We start from the raw sequence: 25,095 nt of genomic DNA on the forward strand, positions 1-25,095 counted from the left end.
GGTTCAGTGTCCCTCACGTTCGTTCCCTTCACACACTAGTACAGTGGTTCTCAACCTTGTTTGCCCCATGCACACCTTTCACCATGTCAGATTGTCATTCCCCCCTCCTTTCCAAGATTGTCTGCCTCAAAAAGTGCATTCCAAATAATATGCATATAATACTGAAAATCCTTTATTTTTTCCATATTAGTATCAGTTTCCCCCCCCTCCCTGAAAACCTGAGGGGGGAAATTCCCCCCTGGTTGAGAACCCCTGCGTGACTAGTACAAGGATGGTGAGAGAGAAACATGTTGTTAAATGGTTTTTATTTTTATTTTCACATATCACAAGTTTTACACGGTAAAATCCAAGCACAAGTGCAAAATTACTTTCCTGTACACATTAAATATACAAATATGAATATTTACAAGCTAAGATGCACCGTCTCCAACGCACCAAAATGAATCACAGATACAATTTGTTTCCAAACAAACTAGGCTCCTTTATGTACATTTGTACATTTTGTACATATGTACACCAAAGCTAAAGTTAGCATCACAAAAATAGGTCTGAGTCTGAAAGAAGCCTAATCAACATAAGCTGCCTTGCAACCAGTACATTTTGCTGCAATCATAACATTTTGAAAGACTTATTGCACGCAGAGTTGACACCTTCGAACACCAAGTGCGTCACAAGAATCCACCAAACAAGACATCACAAGCAACTTGAGATGGACACTAACGAAACACTACGTTAAGATTCAGAAAATTGGCAAAATGTTCATAAAGTGCATTTTTGTTATAAGCTACATACCATCAAACTTGTTGCAAATCAAAAGCAGTTGACAACGTGATCTTGTCATTCCTGATGCATAGAACGTAAGTTTTGATAAGATTAAACTCTAAATCCAAATTCTACTTTTTAATATCACACATACAAGAGTCTCTAGTTGCTTATGTGTCTATAATCTCAAGAAAGTTTACACAACAGATATAAAGTGGAGGTAACATTTTCAACGTGCCCGTAGCATCTTGGCATCTGTTCAAAAAATGATAAAATGGAACGGTTCCGATGGCGCCCAGAAGCTATCGAAGACCAAAGGCGGCCGTGGCCCGAGGGCACTGGCTCTTGTTGGGCACTACTACACGTTACTGATCCTGCCGAAGGAATCCACGCCCAGTGTCTGTCATTATGAGACAAAACACGAGCCTGGATTGTTCCAAATCTTAAATATTAAAACATACATTCCATGAGTCAAAGAAGACACTCAAGTTCTCGTCAAAGCTTCTGGCGCCATCACTACCGGTTATCAACAAGACTCTTCGAGGGCTTCACTTCTGAAGCTCTACACATGAAGAACTTTGCAGCCTCATACATGCTGAAGAACTTTTAAGACTCCTTCACTGCAACATACTTGGAGGCTCATGAACCCAGAGGCGTCCTACACGATCAGGAGTCTTTAAAGCCTACCACATGATGATCTGTTAAGTCCTATGTATTATATAATGGAGGACTCGGAAGCCACCTGCTTGGGAATTTTTAGTTTCCTGCATGGCGACGACCTCAGAATTCTCATATTATAAAGAGTTCTTGGAGGACTTGTGGCCCCACCGGCCCGTAGGATGTATCAATATGAAACAGCACAAGAGGTGGACCATCACAACACTCTTCACCCTGATTACATTGTTCTCCGTGAATGCATTATAAGACTCAGTCCTCACTACAATGACTCAATCCTTACGTACAGCTACAATGCCACGACTAAGTTATCTTTCACTGATAATGACTCAGTTAGCCATAAATTGTTAAGACATTGATACAATGTATCATTACATAAAATGAAGCAGATGACGCATTTTCTTTAAATGCACGAATCATAGTGATGTACTTTGAAATTAAGTATGAATGACACAACTCGATTGTACTGAATTTTTTTACATATCTTGACATGATGGTGTAAAATATAATGAAATGACTCAAAGGAGCAAACATTGACAGACTTAAACAAGATGTTCTATAAATAAAATAACAAAATTAGTATAACTTAATGGTTAAGACTAAACATACAACCTAACAGTAGTCTAAAATGAATGACATGAGTTAATGACCAAACAATGGTTCATGGATTCTAATAAGCGTATTTTTATTATTTTTCCAAGAAGAGCTACATTAACACTTAGTCTACTCCTAACACGTGTCTTACTGTCACTTGTCTACCTTATTATTAAATAAAAAAAAGTCCTACTCAGTTTTACAAAAACACTAATTAATGCCGACAAGCTTAGTACACTGATGTCTGAAGCATCGTTTGTGCAAGACTTGTGGAGCGTCTCCCGGTACAGCACTCAAGAGGGAGTACAAAAGTTATAAGAGGATCCATCTGAGTATAGTGTAGACGATCCAGTACAGGACCAAGGAATATATTAGCCACTGGGAGCGGTCACATTCTCCCCTTAAGTGCCGTCTCTGAATACGTTCCAAAGGGGCGGGTGTAGATAACAGTGTAATATTGCCTTAGGATGGAGTGACTGGAATAGTAGTTCACTAGCAACTAACAAAGTGGATTTGACAACACTCACTGACTTAACTAACCCCTGTGTTATTAATTATTATTATTATGTATTATTAATTATTAACATTAGAAATTTTCCCGTACGTAAGCACACCCATAAGTTTCCACACTTAAAAGTACACCATGAGATATTTTTAGCGTAGGATGATTAAAGAGAGAGATGTTGGCTAGGAAGTATGATCGCTAAGAAGAATGGTCGCTGGAGGTCGAGCATCATCCAGCGACCAGGAGAAAGGATGATGACTCACAGCGATAACTCGACGCTCCATGATGACTCTGGCTGACACTACCAAGACTACGAACTACAATGACGACTCGACACGACGACAACAATTGATTCTTCAAGAAGGAAGAAAAGGGAGAAGGGGTGGTGGGGGGTCGTTCGCGCGGCCGTGTGTGTTGCGTCGCTGTGGATAAAAACAACACAAAACACAACACGACGCGACGAAGACGACCTCAAAAATCACAAGTGACGAAGACGGGTTTTAACGACCAAGAAGACGACGGTGACGATGATGAACACCGCCGCTGTGGCCGCTGTCTCACACGTCGTCGTCGTTTCGCTCTGCTATGCTAATGATTCGTGACGACACTGATGATGACGATGACCACGACGAGGAGTACTGACGATGGCGACGACGAGGAGGACTGACGATGGCGACGAGGCTCCGTAGGCCAGCACGGCATATCACAGCACAGTGTTGGTTCTGAGAGTGCACGTCGGGGCCGCGAGTAGGGGGCACGTGGGGGGTGGAGGGGAGAAGCATACGAGGGAGGCTTAAGGAACAGTCACCTAGAGGTTCTCGGTGGAAGTGTCCAGAGTGTTGGTAGAGGAACCTAATAAAGGAAACAGGTATACAAGTTTGGGGAAAGATTCTTAAAAGATCTTGGGGTTTGTAAGAAAAGATGAGAAGACAATATAAAAGCTGAGAAATAGTCGCAAAGTAATCTTCGAGAGTCGTGTGTGAAAGGTAGAAAGTTGGAGAAAGAGAGAGAGAGGGGAAAGGTCACGAGGAGGATGATAAGTAGTCACTGCAGCAAGCCGTCTCATAACCACACACCCCACTTCCTACTCTGTCTTGTCCCTTGTGTCCGTCACTTGTCTTCCGCTGCAGAAATCATCCATCGCCTGAGTTTTTTCCTATTAACAGGACTTGTCAAGGTGTCCCCGTCAGCGATCTCGTCAGATGGAATACCCAGGCCCCTTTGGTTGCGGCCCCGGTGCTCGGTAAGCGTAGCGCCCTTAATAGGCCAAGTTCCACAAGGGCTGCGGGAGGTAGTGGTGGGCGTGGGCCGCCCCTGGCAGGAGGGAGGTGTGGGCCGCCCCCGGCAGAAGGGAGGAGCTGTGGACGCCGCTACTGCTGGAGGAGGAAGTCATGGAGGAGGGCAGTGGCGTGGAGGACTCCTTCCAGCTGCCACCACTCAGATTAAGCGTATCTGTGGAGCAAGAAAAAACTCGGTTAATTTACATTGAACAGAATCTGTTACCAATACATATTAAAATACAAATGTATTTACAGCCACTCGTCTGTACAACTTAGGCTTTGACAACACCACTAAAGCGTAATAAATCATTTTACTTACACAGGAGTTAATGTTAAACAATAATAAAAAAGACTGTTAAAGGCATTGGTGCAGGGTGTGAATCTGCTTAATGTCGAGCATTAACAAGGGCGGCGCTCCTGGTGGTCCTCGCCTGGGCGTGGGGAACCCGGCTAAGTGGGAGGGAGACCGAGGCCCAGGCAGTTAGCGGTGGGAACTTTCCCTGACAGAACGTACACGGCTGCCGCACCACCGACACCCATGTGGGAAAAGTCACACATCCAAGGTAAACGACTCAGGAGTGTCTACCCACCACAACACTAGTCATCTCGGTGTCCTCCATCTTTACCTACCCATTAAGGCTACCATAATGACTGAATGTCCATGAACTGCATCAAAAGTTTAACTGCTATGTCGAACAAGTGAAGAACACCCCCTCAAACCACCATCCCACACTAGGGGGCTGAGAGGCCAGGAACAACAGCCCGACCAAACAAAGCTAAGCCCACCAGAGGGGGCCTCCCCTTGTATTGCCCCGTGTATCAGCGTGTCCCCTCCTCTCCCCCTCCCCTGGGGTTCAATGTAACAGATCGTCAGTTTATTGGGCCAGACACAGCTCCTCCCCATCTCCAGCGACCTTAATCCAACAAAGCAGTTTTCTCGAGACCTCCCTAACCTAACCAAACAAGGCCGCTGCTGCTGTCCCGCCCAGGTAATAAAAACAGTACGCTTGAATAATTCTACCATAACTAATCAACCTCGAACAAGAAATGCACTATGTAAATGAAGTACTTGCATACTCAAAACAACATTAAGGTCTAAACACACAGCTAGGTTCTACAAAACATAAATAGTGTGTGGGGCAGCGGGTCGGGTTGGCCACTCATCTCACGTAACCAAAGGTCTTGTGCCACTGACATCTGGCGGCCCACAATGGCGGCATGACCTCAGGGGCGCTAGTTCCCGAATTCCTTGAGACAGATTTACATGATGGTCTTGTTCTAACCGGGTTACTGCCCTTTTAACTCCACCATTATTCTTTAATAAAAAAAAGATGTGGAAGAAACATAACGTATACATGATTTGTTTCATCACTGTGCATTAGTTGAGAGAAAGTTGATGTGGATGGGTAAAACTTCTCTGGTGGTAATGCCATTAAATATTATAAACATTATTACTACCAACCCTCCGTCTCCTAACCGTCTACAAAACACTCATCTTATTTAGTTACATTCTTCATTAAAACGACGAAACTTCGATTTAGTTCTGCCAAACAACACTCTAAACCGCAGTGACTTCTCTCCAGACCTAGAACACAACAGCAGTAATTATCTTGACCCGCAGCACAAACCACAGTCTCCAGCCCAACCATCAACCAGCTTCCCTTAAAGGTCACAGAGAAGAGAACTTTGACCAGGGCCGGACCCTCGTGACAACACGTGCTACATCACCCACGCGCGACGCCCCCAGCTGACTGCCACACACACTTGGATGACCACCACAACACTCCTTCACTTCAACACCACAACACTTACTTTACCACTACATCACCCCTTAACTTCACGACCACAACTGCAAGACTTCATCATCAGGTTACTGGCTAACCTCCTGGGTGCCATGTTCAATTCTCAAGAGGTAGTTGATTCTGGCCACCGTCAACTGAGGACCAACTACACTACTCCCTAACCTAAACTATCACGTTCCTTAACTGATTTTTTTTTTCGTTTAATTAATTCAGTAAATAAACCTTGTTTGACCGCATAAAGATTAGACACCCCTCTTTATTTCACTTGACGATTGAACCTAACGCTACCTGAGGGTTTCGTTAGCTTTGAAGTGTCTATCAAGCGAAATAAGCTGGGGATGTTTCATCTTCACGCGATTCCTTTTTTACCATTGCCTATATTTAAAAACACCGCGAACATCAATTTTCTTGTAAAGTTACGGTATAGTTAGCTGTTCACTGAATTTAGCTCCACTTTCATCTAACAAATTTACGTATGTTAAGTTTGGGTTACCTGGAACGCCCTGGGATGGACCAGTCATTAGGAGACCATTCTATAACCGCAGTTACATACAGCCTGGCCTTTCCCTGAACACCATCAGGAGACATTCAACAACCGCTTGTCTTTTTTTGTGTTGATGTTGGCGGCTACGTGGAAGCTGCCCCACCTCCCTCCACCACAGCTACGCAATGTCTGCCGCCTGACGTCACCAGGGAATATAGGTGTTTGTTTGTTTTGTGCGCCATCAGAACAGGCCGCTGTGTTGGCACCCTCCATGGCTTGCCTGCCTGGCACTCCCCACTGTAGTTTTATCCAATTTATTATGGTGATTAACCCACATACTATGATGATTGTGTGTGTGTTTGCTTGTTAGGCAACGTGATCTCGGGCAGGGGAGGTGTACGGATGTTCTGTAAGATGGACAAAATGTTTGAGAGAGACAAGAGCAGAATAAGATGCGGGGAACAATTCGAGACATCCCAAGTAAACAATAAACCGAAGATAATGGTAAAGTTGCCACAATGGATCCCTAGTTACAATAGCCAGCATCTGTACAATGGTCGTGAGTCTCTACTGAAGGTGACTACTACTCTCTCTCAGTGGCAAGATCGCCGTTGCCCACATGTTTATATTTCTCATTAATAACTCAAAGATCCCGAATACTGTATATATACCAATTTATTATTAAAACCTCCTCCTCATCAGCATCATCACGAAATGTTTCCTAAAATAGGTTTACGGTCTTCCCCGAGCAGCTTTCACTAGCATCACGTAAGACCTGTCATATCCACAACCTCTTCAGAGCCCTTTAGGCGTCCTGGGCCTTCCCCGGCGTGCCTATGGAGGTCCTAACCGTCACGTCTACCACACCGAGGCAAGGCAGACGGGTCGGGATTCCTACTGGAGGAGTCCTGTCAGATTCCTGTAGGAAGGTCATCTTCCTTCTGCCTAGCGAGGTCACACCAACACCACTAATAAATCAACAACACCAACAGTTCACACCAACACCACTACGTCACTTGGTATGGCGTTCACCAATTTATAATGGTTCTGGGAGATTACTTAACACTTTGATGATTATAGTGTGGCCGCACACAGCCCATCTCTCTTGTCTATATAGCGAGGGAACATCTACAAAGGATATCTGTTCAGGAAAGTCGTTTTGATGCTGTACTTTTATCTTGAGTTAGGCGTTGATTATCGCTGCTCCTGTCGTATACATTTTTAACCACTAACTTATATTTTGCACTACTCGTTACTCCCGCCTCTACACCGGGCGTGATGCAAACTGCTATAGTCGTGTTAACAACCCCGTAAAGCCTATCTGTACGAGTGCACGAGGTCAGGAGAAAATGAGATAGAGTAAAGGGGAAAGGAAATATGGACAAGTGACAAAGGAGAAGAAGGAAAGTGAGGAAGGCTAATATAATCAACAAGAAATGAGAGTGAGTGTGTGTGTGTGCGTACGTGCGTCTATGTGTGTGTGTGACAAGGCGGCCTCCCACACCCCTTGCTTTGTCCCAGGCCACGTGACCGGGTTAGTCAACAGGTAGCACAAAGCTGCAAATGTTATATATAAATTTTGACGCGCACTGCCCTCCCACTCCTCCCTTTCCACACAGAAACACACCCAATGTCACACACACACACACACACACACACACACAGGTCTTTCCCAAGAGGGCGGCCGGACATATCTCGCGCCTCTCCTCTTGCAAGACGCATTCAACAAAGGGCTTGCCTCATGCTAGGTTACAAGGCCCTTCATTGTTGCATCTCAAAGTGCGCAATGAATCGCCACCATCTGCTCGGCTGCCCTTCTCCTAACCCTTCGTTTATTTTGTGACCGTTGATCTTATACCCGCAAACAGGAAAAAACAGATGGTGGCTGGTGCTCGGCGGGGGACCTTGAGGAGCTGACTCGAGGCTGGGTTAAACTTTACATCCGTTGGGGGGTTTTACTTCATAAGGAGAGGCTGTACGGTGTGACGTAGTGATGACGTAGTAACGACGTGCGAGGTAATGATGAAGCGTAGGTGACGTGTCATTGGGTCAGTAAGGCGATGTCGTTTGTTGAATGGAGGATTAAACATGACGTGTTGTAATGATGGCGGTGGTCTAAACTAGAGGTGACGTAAACAATCCCTTGGGCCACACCTCGCAGCACCTCCTTATAATCCAGTGATGAACCTACTAAAATATAATGACCTCACCATTCAAGGCTTCAATGCCCAACTGTTTCCTGAATTGCGACGTTGTGAGTGATGTCGTCGTCAGTCCTGCCTGTCCACCCATGACGTCATCGTCAAACACATCCGCTTACTACACGACCAATAGCGTCAGATTAAGCTCATCACACGTGAGTCACCAACAAAGTAAATTCAACGTATCAAAACGAATCCAAGAAGCCAGAGCGTCAGAGAAGTAGCGGTGACGTCAGAGACCATTTATGACGTCAGAGACTTGTGCCGGTTGCGCTCTTCTCACAGTGAACGTTCATAAAAACACCAGCGGGGAGGCTGCCCCGGCGTGTTCTGGTCGTCAACAACACGCGGATGTCTGGTCCTCCCACCACCAGGGAATAGCAAAAACAATTGGGTGCGCTAATGAATGTTTTCACAGGAGTACTGTACTGTACATAATGTTAATAGACCACAAACTGACAAAGGCATCACCAGACGAACAGCTCCAGGAGGGGGCGTACGTCGCCTGACACCATGTTTAGAGGATCGCACAAGCCTCCAGAACACAGCTGACAACTGCTAACACAACAGCATGCTTAAAAATACACCATAAACCTGTACAGACAACGCATCCAAGTGCACCGCCATCTTGTCTCCCTTTACGAGGCGCGGCCGCCTGAGCCTATCATGGCTTATGTCAACAGATGGGGATTAATTCTGTTGAGTCTTTCGGAAGTTTGGCAAAGTCGAAATGGCAGCTGCGAGGCATTAGCTTGAGCTTCAGTTGGCGTTTGATGCTCTTCGGTACTCTAAGCGACAGAGAGGCGAGGGTAATGTGTGTTCAGACGCCGCATAAAAGGTAAGTTGTGTACAGAGACGTCTGTCGGCTCTGGCCACATCTTGCTCACAGCTGTACACAATCCATAATCTTATTGTTTAAACTCAAGCTCACAAGAGAACACAAATTTACTGAGGTCAGACAAACGCTTCATTTCACTTGAAAATGTTCCCTCATTCATTTTCTGTATCCTGTCTCCTTCCTCCTCGAGTATTCCTCCCCTACTTCTCTCCGTCCCTTGCAATACTTGGGTCACCCCGCCTCCCTCTCCTTCAGATGGAGCAACAACAGCGCCACTAATGGCCCCAAGACTCTAAGCTTCCCCTCCTCATAAACTACACAAATACGGCGAAAACTTCGCGCGGGGTTGTGTTAAGGTTGAGGCGGGAGGAATTAGTCCTCAAGTCGTTCAGCAGATCAATGTGGTAGACGACGGAGGACGACGATCACAGCCAAACAGCGGTGAAAGTAAAGGAACAGATGGACGGCTCTTGGGTTATCCGGTTACTGTCGAGATCAACAACAACGTTGATCTTGGGCTGACAAACACAATGACAAGGACAACGGCTTCGTCACCCATGCAACAGCAGCCTCCCTCTCACTGCCAACTACTTTTTCATGCAAATCACGAGCTACCCCCCCCCCCTCCCTACCTCCCTCAAAATAACAAAACGCTCCTCGTTTCAAAGAATACACGTACCTTTGTTTGGGGGAAATATTTTATAACTTGACAAAGATTTATTAATCCTGGCTATACATAATACACTATTCATAAACAACTAAACAAACGTTGCTCACACCACCTGAGCCCAGCCTCCAAATTCACTTGTCAAGCTACCCCAAACAGAAGTCTCTTAAGGATTTCATTACACTACTGAGGCAATCCTTGAGAATAGATGACTTTCCCCGGCCGCGTGGAGGCAGCGTAAAGGTCAGTAAGGTCGGCGGTACAGTGCCTCCCAGTGCTAGTGTCGACCTCACCGCCACCACACCCGTGAAAACGACGGTGGCACGACACGGAGGCTCAACGCCACGGGAAACCTCAGGGGGTTTGTGGGAGTGCGAGGGGAAGATGGAGGGACAACACGCTGGGGGAGAGGAAAGGGAACTATTGGATGGAGGAGAAAGCTAGGGTAGGGCTATGTAGGGAGGGGGAACAGAGTACGTAAAAAGAAGTGGGGGGGTGAGGGGTGGCTGTACGAGACAGAGAAGAGGAGAGACGGTGATGAGGGGAGATAGATAAGGGAACAGGGCGAGACGTGGCTACCGTGTGTGAGGTGTACATGTGTAGACAAGTAGTGTACACTCTGGGTAGACAAGTAATATAAACTCAGGTAAACAACAATACAATACCAACAAAAAGCAGTGAGGCCAAGGAGTCTGGTAGACACGTACTGTGACCGTCAACAAGAGGGAGTTACTATACTGTCACACGAGAGAAACGGGGAACAAAGTCAATAATGTGTAGATAAGGACCTACTCTTCCTCCACCCCACACGCTCCCTGACTGGCTTCTTTCATGCCCTTGTCAAGACTTGAGGGGCGAGAGGGAAGCCTGTGTGTGTGTGTGTGTTTAAATTGAAGCAAAGCCCTTGAGGACAAAAGTGATGGTGGACAGTCTCTTAACTCCGAGCAATAACGACCCCATTCCTCTCACACACACACATATATATATATATATATATATATATATATATATATATATATATATATATATATATATATATATATATATATATATATATATATATATATATATATATATATATATATATATATATATATATATATTATAGTGGTATCTCTAAAAATGTGTTCCTTACAAAATACGTCTTCGTAACAACAAACACAAAACGGCACCAATCATTTACCCCAAAACAAATCCGCATCACAAATATATACTACATGATCGTTCCTGTAGTGCGCTGCACCCTCTTGAAAAGGGAACAAACCGAGTGTTTAAATATACGGTATGTTAACAGCATTATTCTGTACGTCCTCTACTGCCTCCTTCTGATCCCTGGTGCGAGAGAGGAAGGGAAGGTGTGGGTGATGGAAGGAAGGAAGGTACTGAAGCGGGAGAGAAGGAAGCAAATGAGGAGGGGGAGGGTACTAGTGAAGGAGGTAAGGAAGTAAGGAAGGAGGTTGGGAAGGTACTGATGAAGGGGGGGGGAACTTGGATCATTCACTATAAATAAATAAATAGACAAATAAATAAACACGCTAGAGTGAATCAAGTCATGTTGTCACAATGGCTGAGTGCTGGCGGTACTTAACGTCACCATTGTCCATGTTCAGCCGCCAGGAAAAGCTGGGGGAGGGTAGTGAGAGGTGAGTGTCTGGGGGAGGGTAGTGAGAGGTGAGTGTCTGGGGGAGGGTGAGTGAGGGTGAGAGTGAGTGTCTGGGGAGGGTAGTGAGAGGCGAGTGTCTGGGGGAGGATGGTGAGAGGTGAGTCTGGGGGAGGGAGTGAGGTGAGTGTCTGGGGGAGGGTAGTGAGGTGAGTGTCTGGGGGAGGTAGTGAGAGTTGAGTGTCTGGGAGGTAGTGAGGAGTGTCTGGGGAGTGGGTGAGTGGGTGAAAGGAAAGAATGAAGGTGAGTATATGAGGGAAATACAATACTCGACATAAGAAACCCTCTGGACCACGGCAAGTGAAGGCCAGTAAAAAATACACAAGAGAATAATTATTACTTTCTTTCTATTGCTCTCATTATCGTCGTTACCACAATATCCCCCTTTCTCCCCCTCGCCATTATCACCAGCAGCGGCTCTCGTTCTCGCCCCAGTAGGTCCTTCGGCCTTATAAATCAGAAAGGATAAAAATTAATTCGCAGTTTATATAAAGACGGCAGCACTGCAAGCAGGATATCACCCGCTTTACCCCCTTCCTCCTACCTTCTCCTTCGCCAGGTCGCTTCTCTTAGGGCCACCATGGAGAAAAAAAGCCCTCGCACAGGTCGTGCCACTCCGCGACAGGTAATAGGAGCTTCGTGGTCTTTACATCGCGACGCTCTGTAAAATCAGATCGAGCCGAAGAGGGAAAAAACGCACACCAGAGATGCCGCCACGAGGGGCTACCAACGGGGGGCGGCTCAGGAGGGTTCGTGGGACGCCCCCCCCCCCCCGCCCGGTGGATCAGCCACGAGGATGGATTGTGCAGACCTACACCACCACCCTCTCCCTCCCACCCAAGTGGATCAACAACAAGAAGGAAAGTTCACACGACCCCCTCCTACAACACAGACCTCATCTGACGGTAGATTAACAATAGGGATGGTTCGCTCGACCCCCACCAACAGCCTCCCTCTCCCTCTCCCCCCTGCTCTGATGGATCAACAATGTCCACCGTCACAAACAGAAACCCTCCGCCTCCCTCCCGACGTTGACAAGCGACCAATAAGGCGCGGCTGAGGATTAGAAGTCAGTTCTTTAGGACCATTAATAAATCCCAACAGGAGTCTCGGTGGTATAGGAGGCCGCCTCCCAACCTTTCGTTGCCCATCTGTGAATATAAGCTTTACAATCAGTTTCCTTTAAACGATCATCTGGTACGGCCTCCACACCTCACAATAGACACGAGTATTTCAACACTCCATGGCGTGTGGTGTAAGACTGGAGGAGGAAGGAGTGGAATATTAAGATAAATAAGAAGAAAAATAACCGGCAACCTGAGAGGCGAGAGCACTCAGGCGAAGCAGTAAACACCCTCAGGACAGATTACCTCGAGGCTAGGCCAACACGCCTCCTTTGTAACTCACTGCTCGAGGACCTACATCAAGCCTCCCACAGTTCTCAAAGCCACATTTACTTTCTTATATTCTAATTTTTAATAGAATCGCCTGAATAATCTCCCCCTCAGCTTATTTCACATTAAAATTAACCTACCTAACGTTAATCTAACCTAACCCTAACATAACCTACCTCCCCAGGTAGTGTTAAGGTGTTTAATCATCAAGTGAATGGAGTCGGGGAGGAGCTAATCATCAGGTGATCCTTTTAATACCTAAATCTTTTGACTAATAGGGAACAAATGCAACACATATGGGCTACAAAAAAACCCTACACAGAAAACGATATTTTCGTCTAAATCCTTCCAATCAAGAGACGACAGTGGAGAAAAACCCAGGTCCTGCCAACCAAGTACCTCCGGGAAGCGAGCAGATCAACACACCTCTCCAAACATTTATAAAAACAACATGAAAGCCAACAAGTGACATTACACGGAGAAAAAACAGCGTCCTGAAGTATCCCAGGTGGTTGTCGGGAACTAGTTTCTGGTGCCCTGGAAACGAAACAAGGCTTCGAATCACCTGAAGATTATGCACCCCAGCTTATTTCACCCCGTTATTATCCACCCTCACGTTACCTAGGGGGAGGGGGTTAAGTTAGATTAGTGATGCTTAATCATTCGGTGAAATAAGCTAGGGTGTATAATCGTCAGGTGATCCCGAGGGTTCTTATGTGTATGTGCGAGGAAGCAAATATGAACCCAGTATGTAAAGTCGTCAATTAGTTAATAGTGTTGAACTGCATGGTGTTGCCCAGGTGAGAGAGGTATGATTACTGTTTACCTTGAGTACGGTTGGCTAGGTATAGGAAGGTCTTGTTACTGTTAGTTGTTTACCCTGTTTGTCTTTTGTTGACCTTCTTACTGTTGTTTGTTGTTTACTCTGCTATTATTTGTTGTTTTTGTTACCGTTTGTAATGTACCTTGATCTGTTGGATGTTTACTCTGTTACCGTTTACCATTACTGTTGTTTTGGTTAAGAATCTAAACTACTGTAGTGTATATCAAGTCATACTCGGATAATGACCAAAAAAGTATAGTTCTCACGGCTGGTGGCTGTTGACGCTCTACTTGGGAGGTAACTGTATGTGTGTCCTTGGTTCTTGCCTCCAGTGGGTACAATGAGGACAAAAATACGACGCCTCCCCATCCTCCCCTCCCGCTGAGTAAATGGGATACTCGATCAATAGATATTTACAGTAGATGGAAATTGTGAGAGAGAGAGAGAGAGAGAGAGAGAGAGAGAGAGAGAGAGAGTCGCCAGGTGGTGATAAGAATACAAATTTTAAAAAAGTTAATTAGTAGAAATAAATATAATGAAAAATAAATCCTCCCTTATAATGATAAAAGAGATACAGAAGGTAGTAAAATAAAATGATATCCTTAATGAAAGTTGTAGCATAAAATGGAACTTAAAAGACAGCAATAAAGAAGAAAATTGCTAAAAAATATTTGGCTATGTTGAGCGCCAGGGGAGGTGGTCTGGCTGTCACTACTCCCATCTGGTGAGCTCCTACAACAAGGGGCTTAAATAACCTGGGTAATAGCTTTATCAACGGCACATGCAATGGCTGCAACATGTAGAGAACATACTGTACTGGCTCATAAATACGAGGCAAACCAACCAGTCTGTAAGGCCTCGCACCCAGTCATAGTCTGAGCAGTAATTATGCAAACACTCACTAAACAACTAACAAAAGTTTAATAAATAAATTTTAGTTCCCCCAATAAATATTGCTAAAAAATAGTAATAGTATGAAACACGCTTCAGGTGTATCTGTAAAATATTGGTATCGGAATATCCAAACGTAAATAGTGTACACAGAACAAAAGAGACTCCCCAGTTGCCATCACGGTAAGCAATCGAAACCCACTGGCACGGGACTAAAGTCTGTGAGACGGGTGGTGGAGTGTTCCGGGGGAGGTGGGCCTCGCGCTGATACAAAAGCCTTCAAAGTCAGGACCATAATAGCAGCTTGGCAAAGTTCATTCTCGCTCTCTTGTGTCAATCACGACCAGGATTTGAGCAGTGAATGGAGGCTACGTTTGTTGCCGTTGACTTATGGCTGTGTTAGTTATTTATCTTATCAAAGCAGGTTTTAGTGATGACTCTTACTCGTGGAACTGATAAGTGACGAGACTGTTCATAGTGATCTTGTTTCATAAACGTGTATTTATATCTACACTGTTCAAAGGGGCCATACCGTATAATTAAATTGAACAATAAATACAATTACGAAGAAGTAAAATTCCAACTTTGTCATCCTCAGTGTCATCACTATTACAACACCACCAAGAAAGTAAATTCTGACACGGTGTTTTACAGCTGCGACTCTCACGCGACGCCCACAACCATCCACCACAACCCCAGAGCTGTAGTCATGACTACCACACACAGATTTTTTTTATATCACAACCAACAACTACCATCACTGCTCCTACACTTGTGGTAAATCCTGCCATCCACCACAGCAACAATCCTGGCCCTCGGTTACCTCCTGACTTAACAGAGCCTCTGGGTGTAGCACGGAACTTGGCAAGGGAGAGAGGGTGCACGTCTAGGAGTAAGTAACAGTATTCTGAAGTTGATGGAATGTTGGAGGGGAGAGAGAGTGTCAGAGAGGGAGAGAGGAAGAGGTGGCGCTGCTGCTGATGTGTGCTCGGTGGTGGTGACGAAGAACGAGAGTTTTTATATGACAATACTGTAGCCTTCAAATCGTGAAAAGTTAAAGCTTAAGATATGTTCTCTGATGTCCATCGTTATTCAAATATAACTTCTACGGCTGACATACCAATCCCTACCAACTAAAAACCTACACAAACACACAACATTTGTCATATAAACACAAGAACTGCCGGTTTATCAGGGAACTCCAGTGACCCACCCCTTCCCCTCTCCCCAATTACCTAGCTTCCCCCGGCCAGACACGAGCGGGTGACCCAGTATAGCATGTGAGGGACCATCACTACCCTCACCCAGACTATATACAACCTCGTCAGCCAGCTATTATACACAATCACCGCCGCGGCATCACCAGTCATGTGCCACCAACTTGAGCTCTACAATCATCAAAAAATCTTCCTGTTGGAAAATCTGGATGAAATTCGCCGTCGGTGGACTAAAAAACGTTTCTCCCTCCTTTAACCTCCCTACGGCACCATTTCCCCTCCCTTTCCTCGCCAACTCCTCCCCCTCGTAGCGGGACACGACACGATGGAGGGGAGAGGCGCCTCCTCATACCCCACTGCCAGCGTCTCATATCTACCAGGCTGCTGACGAAGGTCCACCCAGCGGAACAGAGACGACCACCTTAACGGCATCACCGCCCGGGCCCACTTCTCGCCGATGGCTGATTACCATAACAGACGTGTGAGCAGGAGGACGTATTAAGTGTAGGTGTGTGGGGGTGGGAAGTTTGGGTGGGAGTGGAAAGTTTACGAGGGTGTGTGTAGGAGAGGGTAAATGGTGGAGGTAAAGGTGTGTAGGTTGAACCTTTGGGTTTATAAGGCATGAGTATAGGTGTGTGGGCGGAGGGTGTGTGTGCCGCTGGTGGGCGTGACGGGTGGGGAGACGTGTGGGGGCGAGCAGTAACCTCTCCCGCCCTCTTCTGCAACATGATCCGTCGACGGGGTCTTTATCGACAGTGGGGTCTAATGTGTTCCCCTGAGCGTCTGCCTCCACATGTGGAGCTCAGCGGCATGGCGGTGTCAGCACTGGATGAACTACGTAGAATCTGTATTAATCCCGAAAAGAAAAACACCATTTAAACAATACAGTGAAACCTGTTGTGAAAGCGGAGCGAAGGACCCACCACGAGGTGCTGGGTGAACCCTCATGAACTCTGAGATGGAAGACACGGAAAAGACTCACGCATGGCGGAGAGGTGGTCGTGTCGTGGCCTGGGGGAGTCGTGGGTCGTAACCACGAGGAGGCCACGACCCACACTGCCCCTGACCGTGGAGGTCGCTGAGGAAGGGGTCAACCCATGCCAGCAGCCTGCCTGGTTTAGGTCTAATCCTAAACCCTCCTCCCCCACTCCCCTCCCTAACAGACATGGAGCTACACATGCGAGACAACCAATTCCCAATACAACATAAAACGGTTTAGGAGACAAAGAAAGAAGTGAACGTCGCACCACAGTATCTCCTTCACCACCACATTGTGGTTCCCAGAACATGTCACGTTGTTTCATTCATTACCCCCCCCCCCCTCGCCAAACAGTGACAGGAGGTAATTCGTGTAACTACAGTAAATCTCTAGTCCTAGTGTTAAAACTCTTGAATAATGTAATATAAGTTCCTCAACCCGGAATTATGTTCAAAGGGGCGTAACAAACATGTTCTGCAACCAAGCCATTGGGCGTTTCCTACATGTATATATATTTTAAGACTTCACCATCATGATTACTGTACAGCGGCATCCGGTCAATATTTAATGAATGACAATAAGGCATTTCAATGCGAGTGAAAAGAACAAGGCACGGGGCTTATTCTTATATTATTTCACCATTGAATTTCCGCCAGTAAATAATAAAAATGACTCATTTATCCCACATGAACAACTCTTTTCAACATTAAATTGTTTCGAATAGGCCATTAGTTCACCCTGAATGAATGCACACAGAAAAAACATAACATATTTCACTACAGAGACAACAATACGCACGATCGAATGGCTCGACACCTTTGTTGTCACAGTCTGGTTGAGATGAGCGAGCGTCCCAGCTTCCACACAGGCCCTAGCGGTTCATCTCATGCTGGGGGAGGACGTGCCGACCCCCGTGATGTTGAGTTATTCATAAGACCACTTCCACAGCCCCTCCGTCGTCCATGACCTAGGGTGTGGCTGTCTGGGTGGAGTGGAGGGTGAGTCTAAGTGGGGTGGAGGCTGGAGGGGAGGGCCGTCTGAGTAGGGTGGAGAGTGAAGGCTTAGTGTTTGGGGTTAGTAGTGAGGGCTAGTGTGTGTAGCGTGTATAATGAGGGTCCGTGTGGGTCGGGGAGTCATGGTGGAGGAGGGTAACGTGTGACAGATACTATCGACAGGGTGTAATGCGATGCAACAGCTACTCGCAAGCCGAGTGTACAGTAAGTATAAATGTAGTGAGGTAAATGTGCAGTAAGTGTAAGCAGCGAGGAGTGTTTATATACAGTTGCTAGGTAAAGAACCAAACACTGGAATAAGGCAGGTGGCGGGTGTAAACAGAGTACTGTGTGTGGGGAGGGGGGGGGTGGAGGCCACCTGTACACACACAGGTGTCCACGCTAGTTATGGCCCTCGATCACTCACGCCACCGGGACTCTGTTCTCTGTTATTGTTCCTTCCGGGGGGCGTCAACCAGCTGTTATGTGGTGGGAGGAGCCTATAAGACTTAACATACGACAAGAACCATTTCCAGGGATTGATTAACTCTGTTTTGGTTCCTTCTCTTCCTCTCCCGAAATCGAAGCATTGTTCATCTTCGTTTCCTTGGCCCCACACTTCCTCTCCTCCCGACTGCTGGCCGCACCATGGCCGTGTATTACCTATGATAATATATTCATAAAGCTAACCCCAGTAAACGGACTCGGCGTGGGAACACAGAGCGTGGAGAGAGGCGGGAGGAGGAGGGGAGTTTTAAGAGCCGTTGATGTAACCAGGAGAGACACGGGGGAGAGGAAGAGAGAGAGCGAGGGATTGTTAAATGGAACGGCGCCTCGCTATCGAGCTTGTCGCCGACTCATAAATAGGTATATATCAGGGAGATTAGTTGGGATTAGGTTCCCATATGTTCAGATTATGCTACAGCGCCGCCATGTCGATTTATTCCTGCTGGCCACACCACGATAAAGTAGCCACGGTATTATTATATACGATGTATTTTAGGCCACGGGAATGTGTTTAATCATATAATATAAAGCGGTGGGGGAACGGCCCAACCATAACAAGGATCCCACCTTTGTGAACCAACATATTTCCCTCACCACCCAACTTGCAGGCCATCTACAACTTTTAACTGCAAACGTTCAAGACTTTAATACCAAGTTACCTCGTTTTTATTGTGACTCTTTTATGATTAGTAAAACATTTGTGTAAACATAACGAAACTTCAGCGTGGTAGATAGGTGTTTGGTTCTTCTTGTTAAATATTTTTCATTTTATTTATTTTTTGTAACCGATACTGGACGCACTGTCAGAGGCTGGAGCTGGGGACGGTGATATTACTAGTCGTTCCAGCAGCAGTAATACTCGGGAGATATTACCCCAATGAGCCGCCCGTCTTGCCTCGAATGTCGCCCGCCAGAGTTTGACGATTCATAAAGGATAGAAAATGGTGAAATAAAATACAAGCATAAAGATGAACCCCGACATGACGGCGAGAAGACAAACGACCGTGGGTGAGCCCCTACTACCCCCCCCCCTCCCTCCTCTCCCCAGACTACTACTGAAGTAAATGACCCTCAACAACCCCCCCCCCCACTCCCTGGTGAACAATGAAGTAATGGAACTTTTACATAAACGGTGTTCCACAGTTACTAGATGACAATCAATAAATAAACAACTGGCCTTGATCTCCAACACTCAGATAACCAAGACTTACTCCTTATCTCCAACACTCAGATAACCAAGACTTACTCCCTATCTCCAACACTCAGATAACCAAGACTTACTCCCTATCTCCAACACTCAGATAACCAAGACTTACTCCTTATCTCCAACACTCAGATAACCAAGACTTACTCCTTATCTCCAACACTCAGATAACCAAGACTTACTCCTTATCTCCAACACTCACATAACCAAGACTTACTCCTTATCTCCAACACTCAGATAACCAAGACTTACTCCTTATCTCCAACACTCAGATAACCAAGACTTACTCCTTATCTCCAACACTCAGATAACCAAGACTTACTCCTTATCTCCAACACTCAGATAACCAAGACTTACTCCTTATCTCCAACACTCAGATAACCAAGACTTACTCCTTATCTCCAATACTCAGATAACCAAGACTTACTCCTTATCTCCAACACTCAGATAACCAAGACTTACTCCTTATCTCCAACACTCAGATAACCAAGACTTACTCCTTATCTCCAACACTCGGTGTATCAGCAACTAGTGTAAAGTGAGAGAGGCACCGCGCAGCTGATAAGTGGAGTGCCATACAGTGTAATAACAGGGGTGGTGGCTGTCCCCTCAGTGTAGGGTGGCCCGCACGGGGTCAGTCGGTACTCCACATGGCAGTTATCTGGGCCAGACCGTCCCCTCCCTCCGTCCCCGGTGTGTGGGGGAGGGGGAAGGGAAAGAATGGAAACCAGGGAGGGAAAGAGAGGCACACACGAGGAAGGGTAACTAATCTCCTTACATCTTAAATCGGAAAAAGTTTTTGTATTTAATTACTGAATATTAAAAACTTATAATGTAGGTGTTTATATTAACGAGCACTACTGGCTTATCACGTTGATCCAAAAGTAAACATTTCAAGTTGGTATGTTATATATATATATATATTTTTTTTTTATAGTAAAAATATAAATGCAGTTAATGATACCTTTGATAAGTTTCATATAACACGTAAAATACCTAACATTAATGAGCAGATGGACATATTTTTCTAATATGGTCATCATGTAAACAATATTCTAAGCCATGAAATCTGTTCACACAATGACATATACGAAGTCGTGTAGTCGCTGATATACTCGTGTGCAGTCGTCTCCCTGGATGGTTCCCCCCCCCCCCAAGCAAACATTACAACCATCCAGCAAATAATAATAGAAAAAAATTAAACCTTGCCTAGCCCAGCCAGCCAGCAGACGAGCTATTAAACATGTGGGGATCGACCGCCAACGCAGCACACCCTAACCACCCCATTCCCGTTATTACTAGGGGAGGGGAGGAAGAGGTCTGGCCAAGATAGTCCAGGATATAAAAATTATGAGTTTGGTAGTACTGCAGCGCTGCCTCCAGTCATTCGTCTGACACCCTGTAAATTGTTCATTAGCACATAGATAGATCTTTGCCTCTACAAATATCTACCTCATCTCACAACATCGGAATGCAATATTGATGTTCCCGATTACGAACCATTAAAGCCCATAAACTTAGCTTAATGAATCTTACCATTCTAGCTCCTATAAAACAAGTCTACATTACTCTAGTATTACTTGATAAAATAATGAATATTCAGTGTCAAGAATGAGAATTAAGACAGGCGCACTAAAGCCATTATCCTTAACCGCTTAACATAATAAAGGTTCCCAATTTTGTAGTGGCCTGACAGACACAGCTTGTGGAGGGGGGGTCGTTACCCAAATAGGACCCCCCCCTCCCCAATTACTCCAGCAGGCACCAGGACCCGTCACGTCCCCCGAGACAGTGACGGTAATTAGGTACACAAACATACTACAGACACGGACACATTCGTACCGAATCACAGACTCCTACGAACGCTGTACTAACCAATGACTGTTGACAGACACGTACCATTATACATAGAAACTAAAAGGAAAAATATACCGAATGGTAAGATCAGTAAAAAAAGATAAGAGCTCACAGGAGATACAAAACCAACATTCGTGAGTACAGTGACCTGACTCACTGACAGCAAGGTGTGAGAGTGGAAGTGACTCATGAGAGAGGCGACCTGACTCACTGATCACATACTGTAGTCAGAGACACGTCAAACAACTAATGACAGGCTGTCATGCTATACAGCTGCCTCCTGAGCTCAGTAGTAACTGTGATCCACCCCCAGTAAACTATAATATGTATAAAACATTAACAGCCACATAAAATCTTTAAAACTCCAATATAAACTACGCCCAACCCTTCGTTATGTCATGAAGTATCAGCAGCCCATCAATAATCATCAGAAATAAAAACTTCTAAAAACTGGCTCCCCCGGACCCCCGCCCACGCCAGACCCATTGTTAGAATATAAGGGCGTGGACCGGCAGACGTGGGGGATAGACCAGACCGCCCCAACCCAAGGCGACACTGAAGAATTGTTGGCCCGCTGCGCCCACAGCTTCCTTCCTGCCTCAGATGCCAAGTAGTCTTTTATCAGTGACTTCCACTCCCCGTCGTCGTTCTACTTTCCGTTTTATTAATTATGTGTTGATGTATTTATATAGTGTTTACTATATGTCGTGACGAGCTCGTGAGGAGCAATAAAGAGACCTCGACGATAATATAACCCGAAAAATCACATATATGCTACGATTCCTGGGAGAGCTGCCAAGTGGTCAATATTCCACTTATTTTTTACGAGGAGCCGAGGCTGGTACTTGACAACAGCCGAGTTGAAAAAATACTGCATTAATAAATGAATGAAGTTTCCACCAAGAATCAATTTCGAATACTTCACCATATTAATTTTAAATAAGAAATATGCGTTCGTCGTGTCCCGCGCACCACTGGCACCACCCGTCTGACAGGTGGTGGGGAAGGTCCTCACACCCTACACAACTTTATTTCTGGTTCTGTAAATAAGCTCATGAAAAATATTTTATGCGGCCAAAGAAATGCCATCCCTCTAAACCTTGTGCTGAAGAGTCATATAAACAAGCACATGAGCCCATTACAGGGTCGACCGTGGGTGTTCATCATCGAATCCTCTTGATTGCATCTCACTAACTCGTCTTTAGAATTATGTTAAGTTGAGAGAGAAGAAATAATATGGTGAGGTAAGACGTGGAGGCAGAGTTCCCAGGGCCAAGCATGGCTGGTCGACCATGTGTCCTGCAGGGAGCCTTGAACTCTACCACACACACACACACGAATTAGTGTGAATTCGGTTTAAGACAAAATGATAAGTAATGAAAGTGTGTCACTACGTGTTTTGAGATAAAATCGACTCACATTTCACTTCATAATATAAGGTAAAAAATTTAACAACAAAAAATACATATACATATCTGAACTTTGAAAAATTTCCTGATTTTAATAACATAACAAAACACTGTCTGGGCTGTACATTTATATGAATATTGAGATCGGGGGAGAGACAGACAGTGAAGCTCTTGAGTTAAGACGAAGTGTTAGGTAGTGGAACACAACACAACACACCGGAGCGAGCACCGGGATAACAACACTGGCACCACCATCTTCAGCGCGGGAGGAAACAAGCAAACATAAGCTTAAGGCAACACTGAGTCGGCAACTTAAACTTGACCTTCGGCTCATCCTCGCTAACCGACTCCCCGAAAATAACGAATTAACCAACACTGTGGCAACACAAGTAACACCTGAAGGGCTGTAACACACCGAATGACAGAACAAAATAACAGACTGCTATTTAACCAGAATGGTAATGTTTACAAGCTGACACAAACACACACACACGTGTTGACGGCTGGTATGACTAGGCCGTGGAGTTTGACAACCACAGATACTCTCGTTTCTCACCTGTCACAAAATCGTCGGTGAGGTCGACGGGCGTGCAGAACCCTGAATCGACGAGGCCACGAGTACGGTCCGACGCCCAATCCCCGCCCGCAGTGTCGGCGCCCATGGAACACCCGGAGTCCCTGGAGAGACCCACAGTGTAGAGGAGCGACGAGGTGGACCCCGTGGGCGCCTGCTGCACCGACTGTTGCTGCTGCTGGACGGGCAGTAAGGACCGTGGGGTGAGTGGGTCAACCCTCGCCAGGTCCAGAGAGGTGGTGAGGGAGGCACCCATGCCAATATGCTGATGTGCCATGGGCGGCGCGGGCGTGGCGGCAAGAGCACCCATAGAGGTAGATAAAGCCCGTGGGCGTGGGTGTACATGGACAGCACCGCCTGTCACCCTGGCAGGTCGAGAGCTGCCCAGGTAATCCGGCAGGTTGACACTGCTGGCCACAGACAGCCCACGTCTGGTCCGGGCCGCCCGCAATTTGGGGGAGCCGCCTGCAGTACCTCTGGTGGGCGTGCGGGCGAGCAAAGAGGGCGGCAGACCAGGAGCCACAAATTCTGCCTGAGGAGGAGCCATGGCGGCCGCCCGTGGGTTACAACAAGGACCAACACACCGCCCACCATTACCCCACACCAGCTGTTGTGGTTGTTGCTGCTGCTGCTGTTGCTGCTGCTGTGGCTGTTGTTGTTGTTGTGGTTGCTGTTGCTGCTGCTGTTGCTGTGGTTGCTGTTGCTGTAATAACACAGCACCACTTCTGCTGCTGCTGATGCCCAACATACTCGCATCGCGAACACTTTGCACACTTCTGGCACTTTGGTTCTGAACACTTCTTGTTGCACTCTGGCTCTGTACACTTCTGGCACTCTGGCTCTGTACACTTCTGGTGGCACTCTGGCTCTGTACACTTCTGGCGGCACTCTGGCTCTGTACACTTCTGGCGGCACTCTGGCTCTGAATGCTTCTCGCCACACTCTGGTTCTGAACATTTTGCACGTTTCTAACACTCTGTACATTGACTGATTTGACACTAGAGGAATTACAGTTAGGGTTACCACACATACACCAGGGGCGGGACTGTGCGGTGCGGGAGGGCCGCGCCCCCACCACCTGCTGGTGCTGCTGAGGGTGCGGCAGCTGGAGCTGAGCTAGAGGTCGCGCCGCCCCTGAGGTGGCTACCATGGCTGTAGGGGAGGGCGTAACCACAGCTCTGGACCTCGCTCGCACGGCTGACACATACCCTGGGTGGATCATGAGGATGGGCTGAGAGCCCTTGGGAGGGTAAATGTGTGCTGGAAGGTCATACTCCACCGACGTCTCCACCTGCAGCGGCGAAAAATAATCCTTCTGCGGGTCGATGTGCGGCTTCCGCGAGGGCGACGCATGTGGGGTCATGCTAGGGTATGACCCGCGACATACACTCGACACCATCTTTCCTCTCGCCACCACTACCAACACTTCATGGAACACCACAGACACCACATGGGAGATCACTCAGCGGCTCAAGAAACGTGCTCCCTCTCTGACGTGCAAACCCTGACTGATCCCAGCAGATGGGCCGCGACAGAAGATGGGTGCGTGCGCACTAACTCTCACGGCTTTGACGAATAAGTTATTTTTGCCTTCTGTCAGTTATTTTTTATGTAATGCATATATATTCTATAAATAATGAATTAAAAATTATATATCCTCTTAAATTTTCCAATATGCTTTTCGAACAAATATTTTGAGTTCCAAATCTGTGAGAGTTGGAACTGGTGTGTGACAAAGGAAGCGTAGCAGCTGCGTCTAGCTGGGCATGCGGGCGGTCAT

General features: G+C 46.3%; 1 protein-coding gene across 1 annotated transcript; it reads right to left on the reverse strand.

The window, feature by feature from the left end:
• Positions 1-293: 293 nt before the first annotated feature.
• On the reverse strand, positions 294-24,819 carry LOC121875613 (centrosomal and chromosomal factor-like). Its single transcript, XM_042380201.1, has 2 exons — positions 23,298-24,819; positions 294-3,988 (listed from the first exon to the last, which is right to left on the reverse strand). Exons 1-2 carry the CDS (start codon positions 24,712-24,714, stop codon positions 3,795-3,797), a joined length of 1,611 nt encoding a protein of 536 aa, XP_042236135.1. The 5' UTR covers positions 24,715-24,819; the 3' UTR covers positions 294-3,794.
• Between the last annotated feature and the right edge of the window lie 276 nt (positions 24,820-25,095).

Source organism: Homarus americanus, unplaced genomic scaffold (genome assembly GCF_018991925.1).
Source record: "Homarus americanus isolate GMGI-L3 unplaced genomic scaffold, GMGI_Hamer_2.0 scaffold22250, whole genome shotgun sequence".
Classification (NCBI taxonomy): domain Eukaryota; kingdom Metazoa; phylum Arthropoda; class Malacostraca; order Decapoda; family Nephropidae; genus Homarus; species Homarus americanus.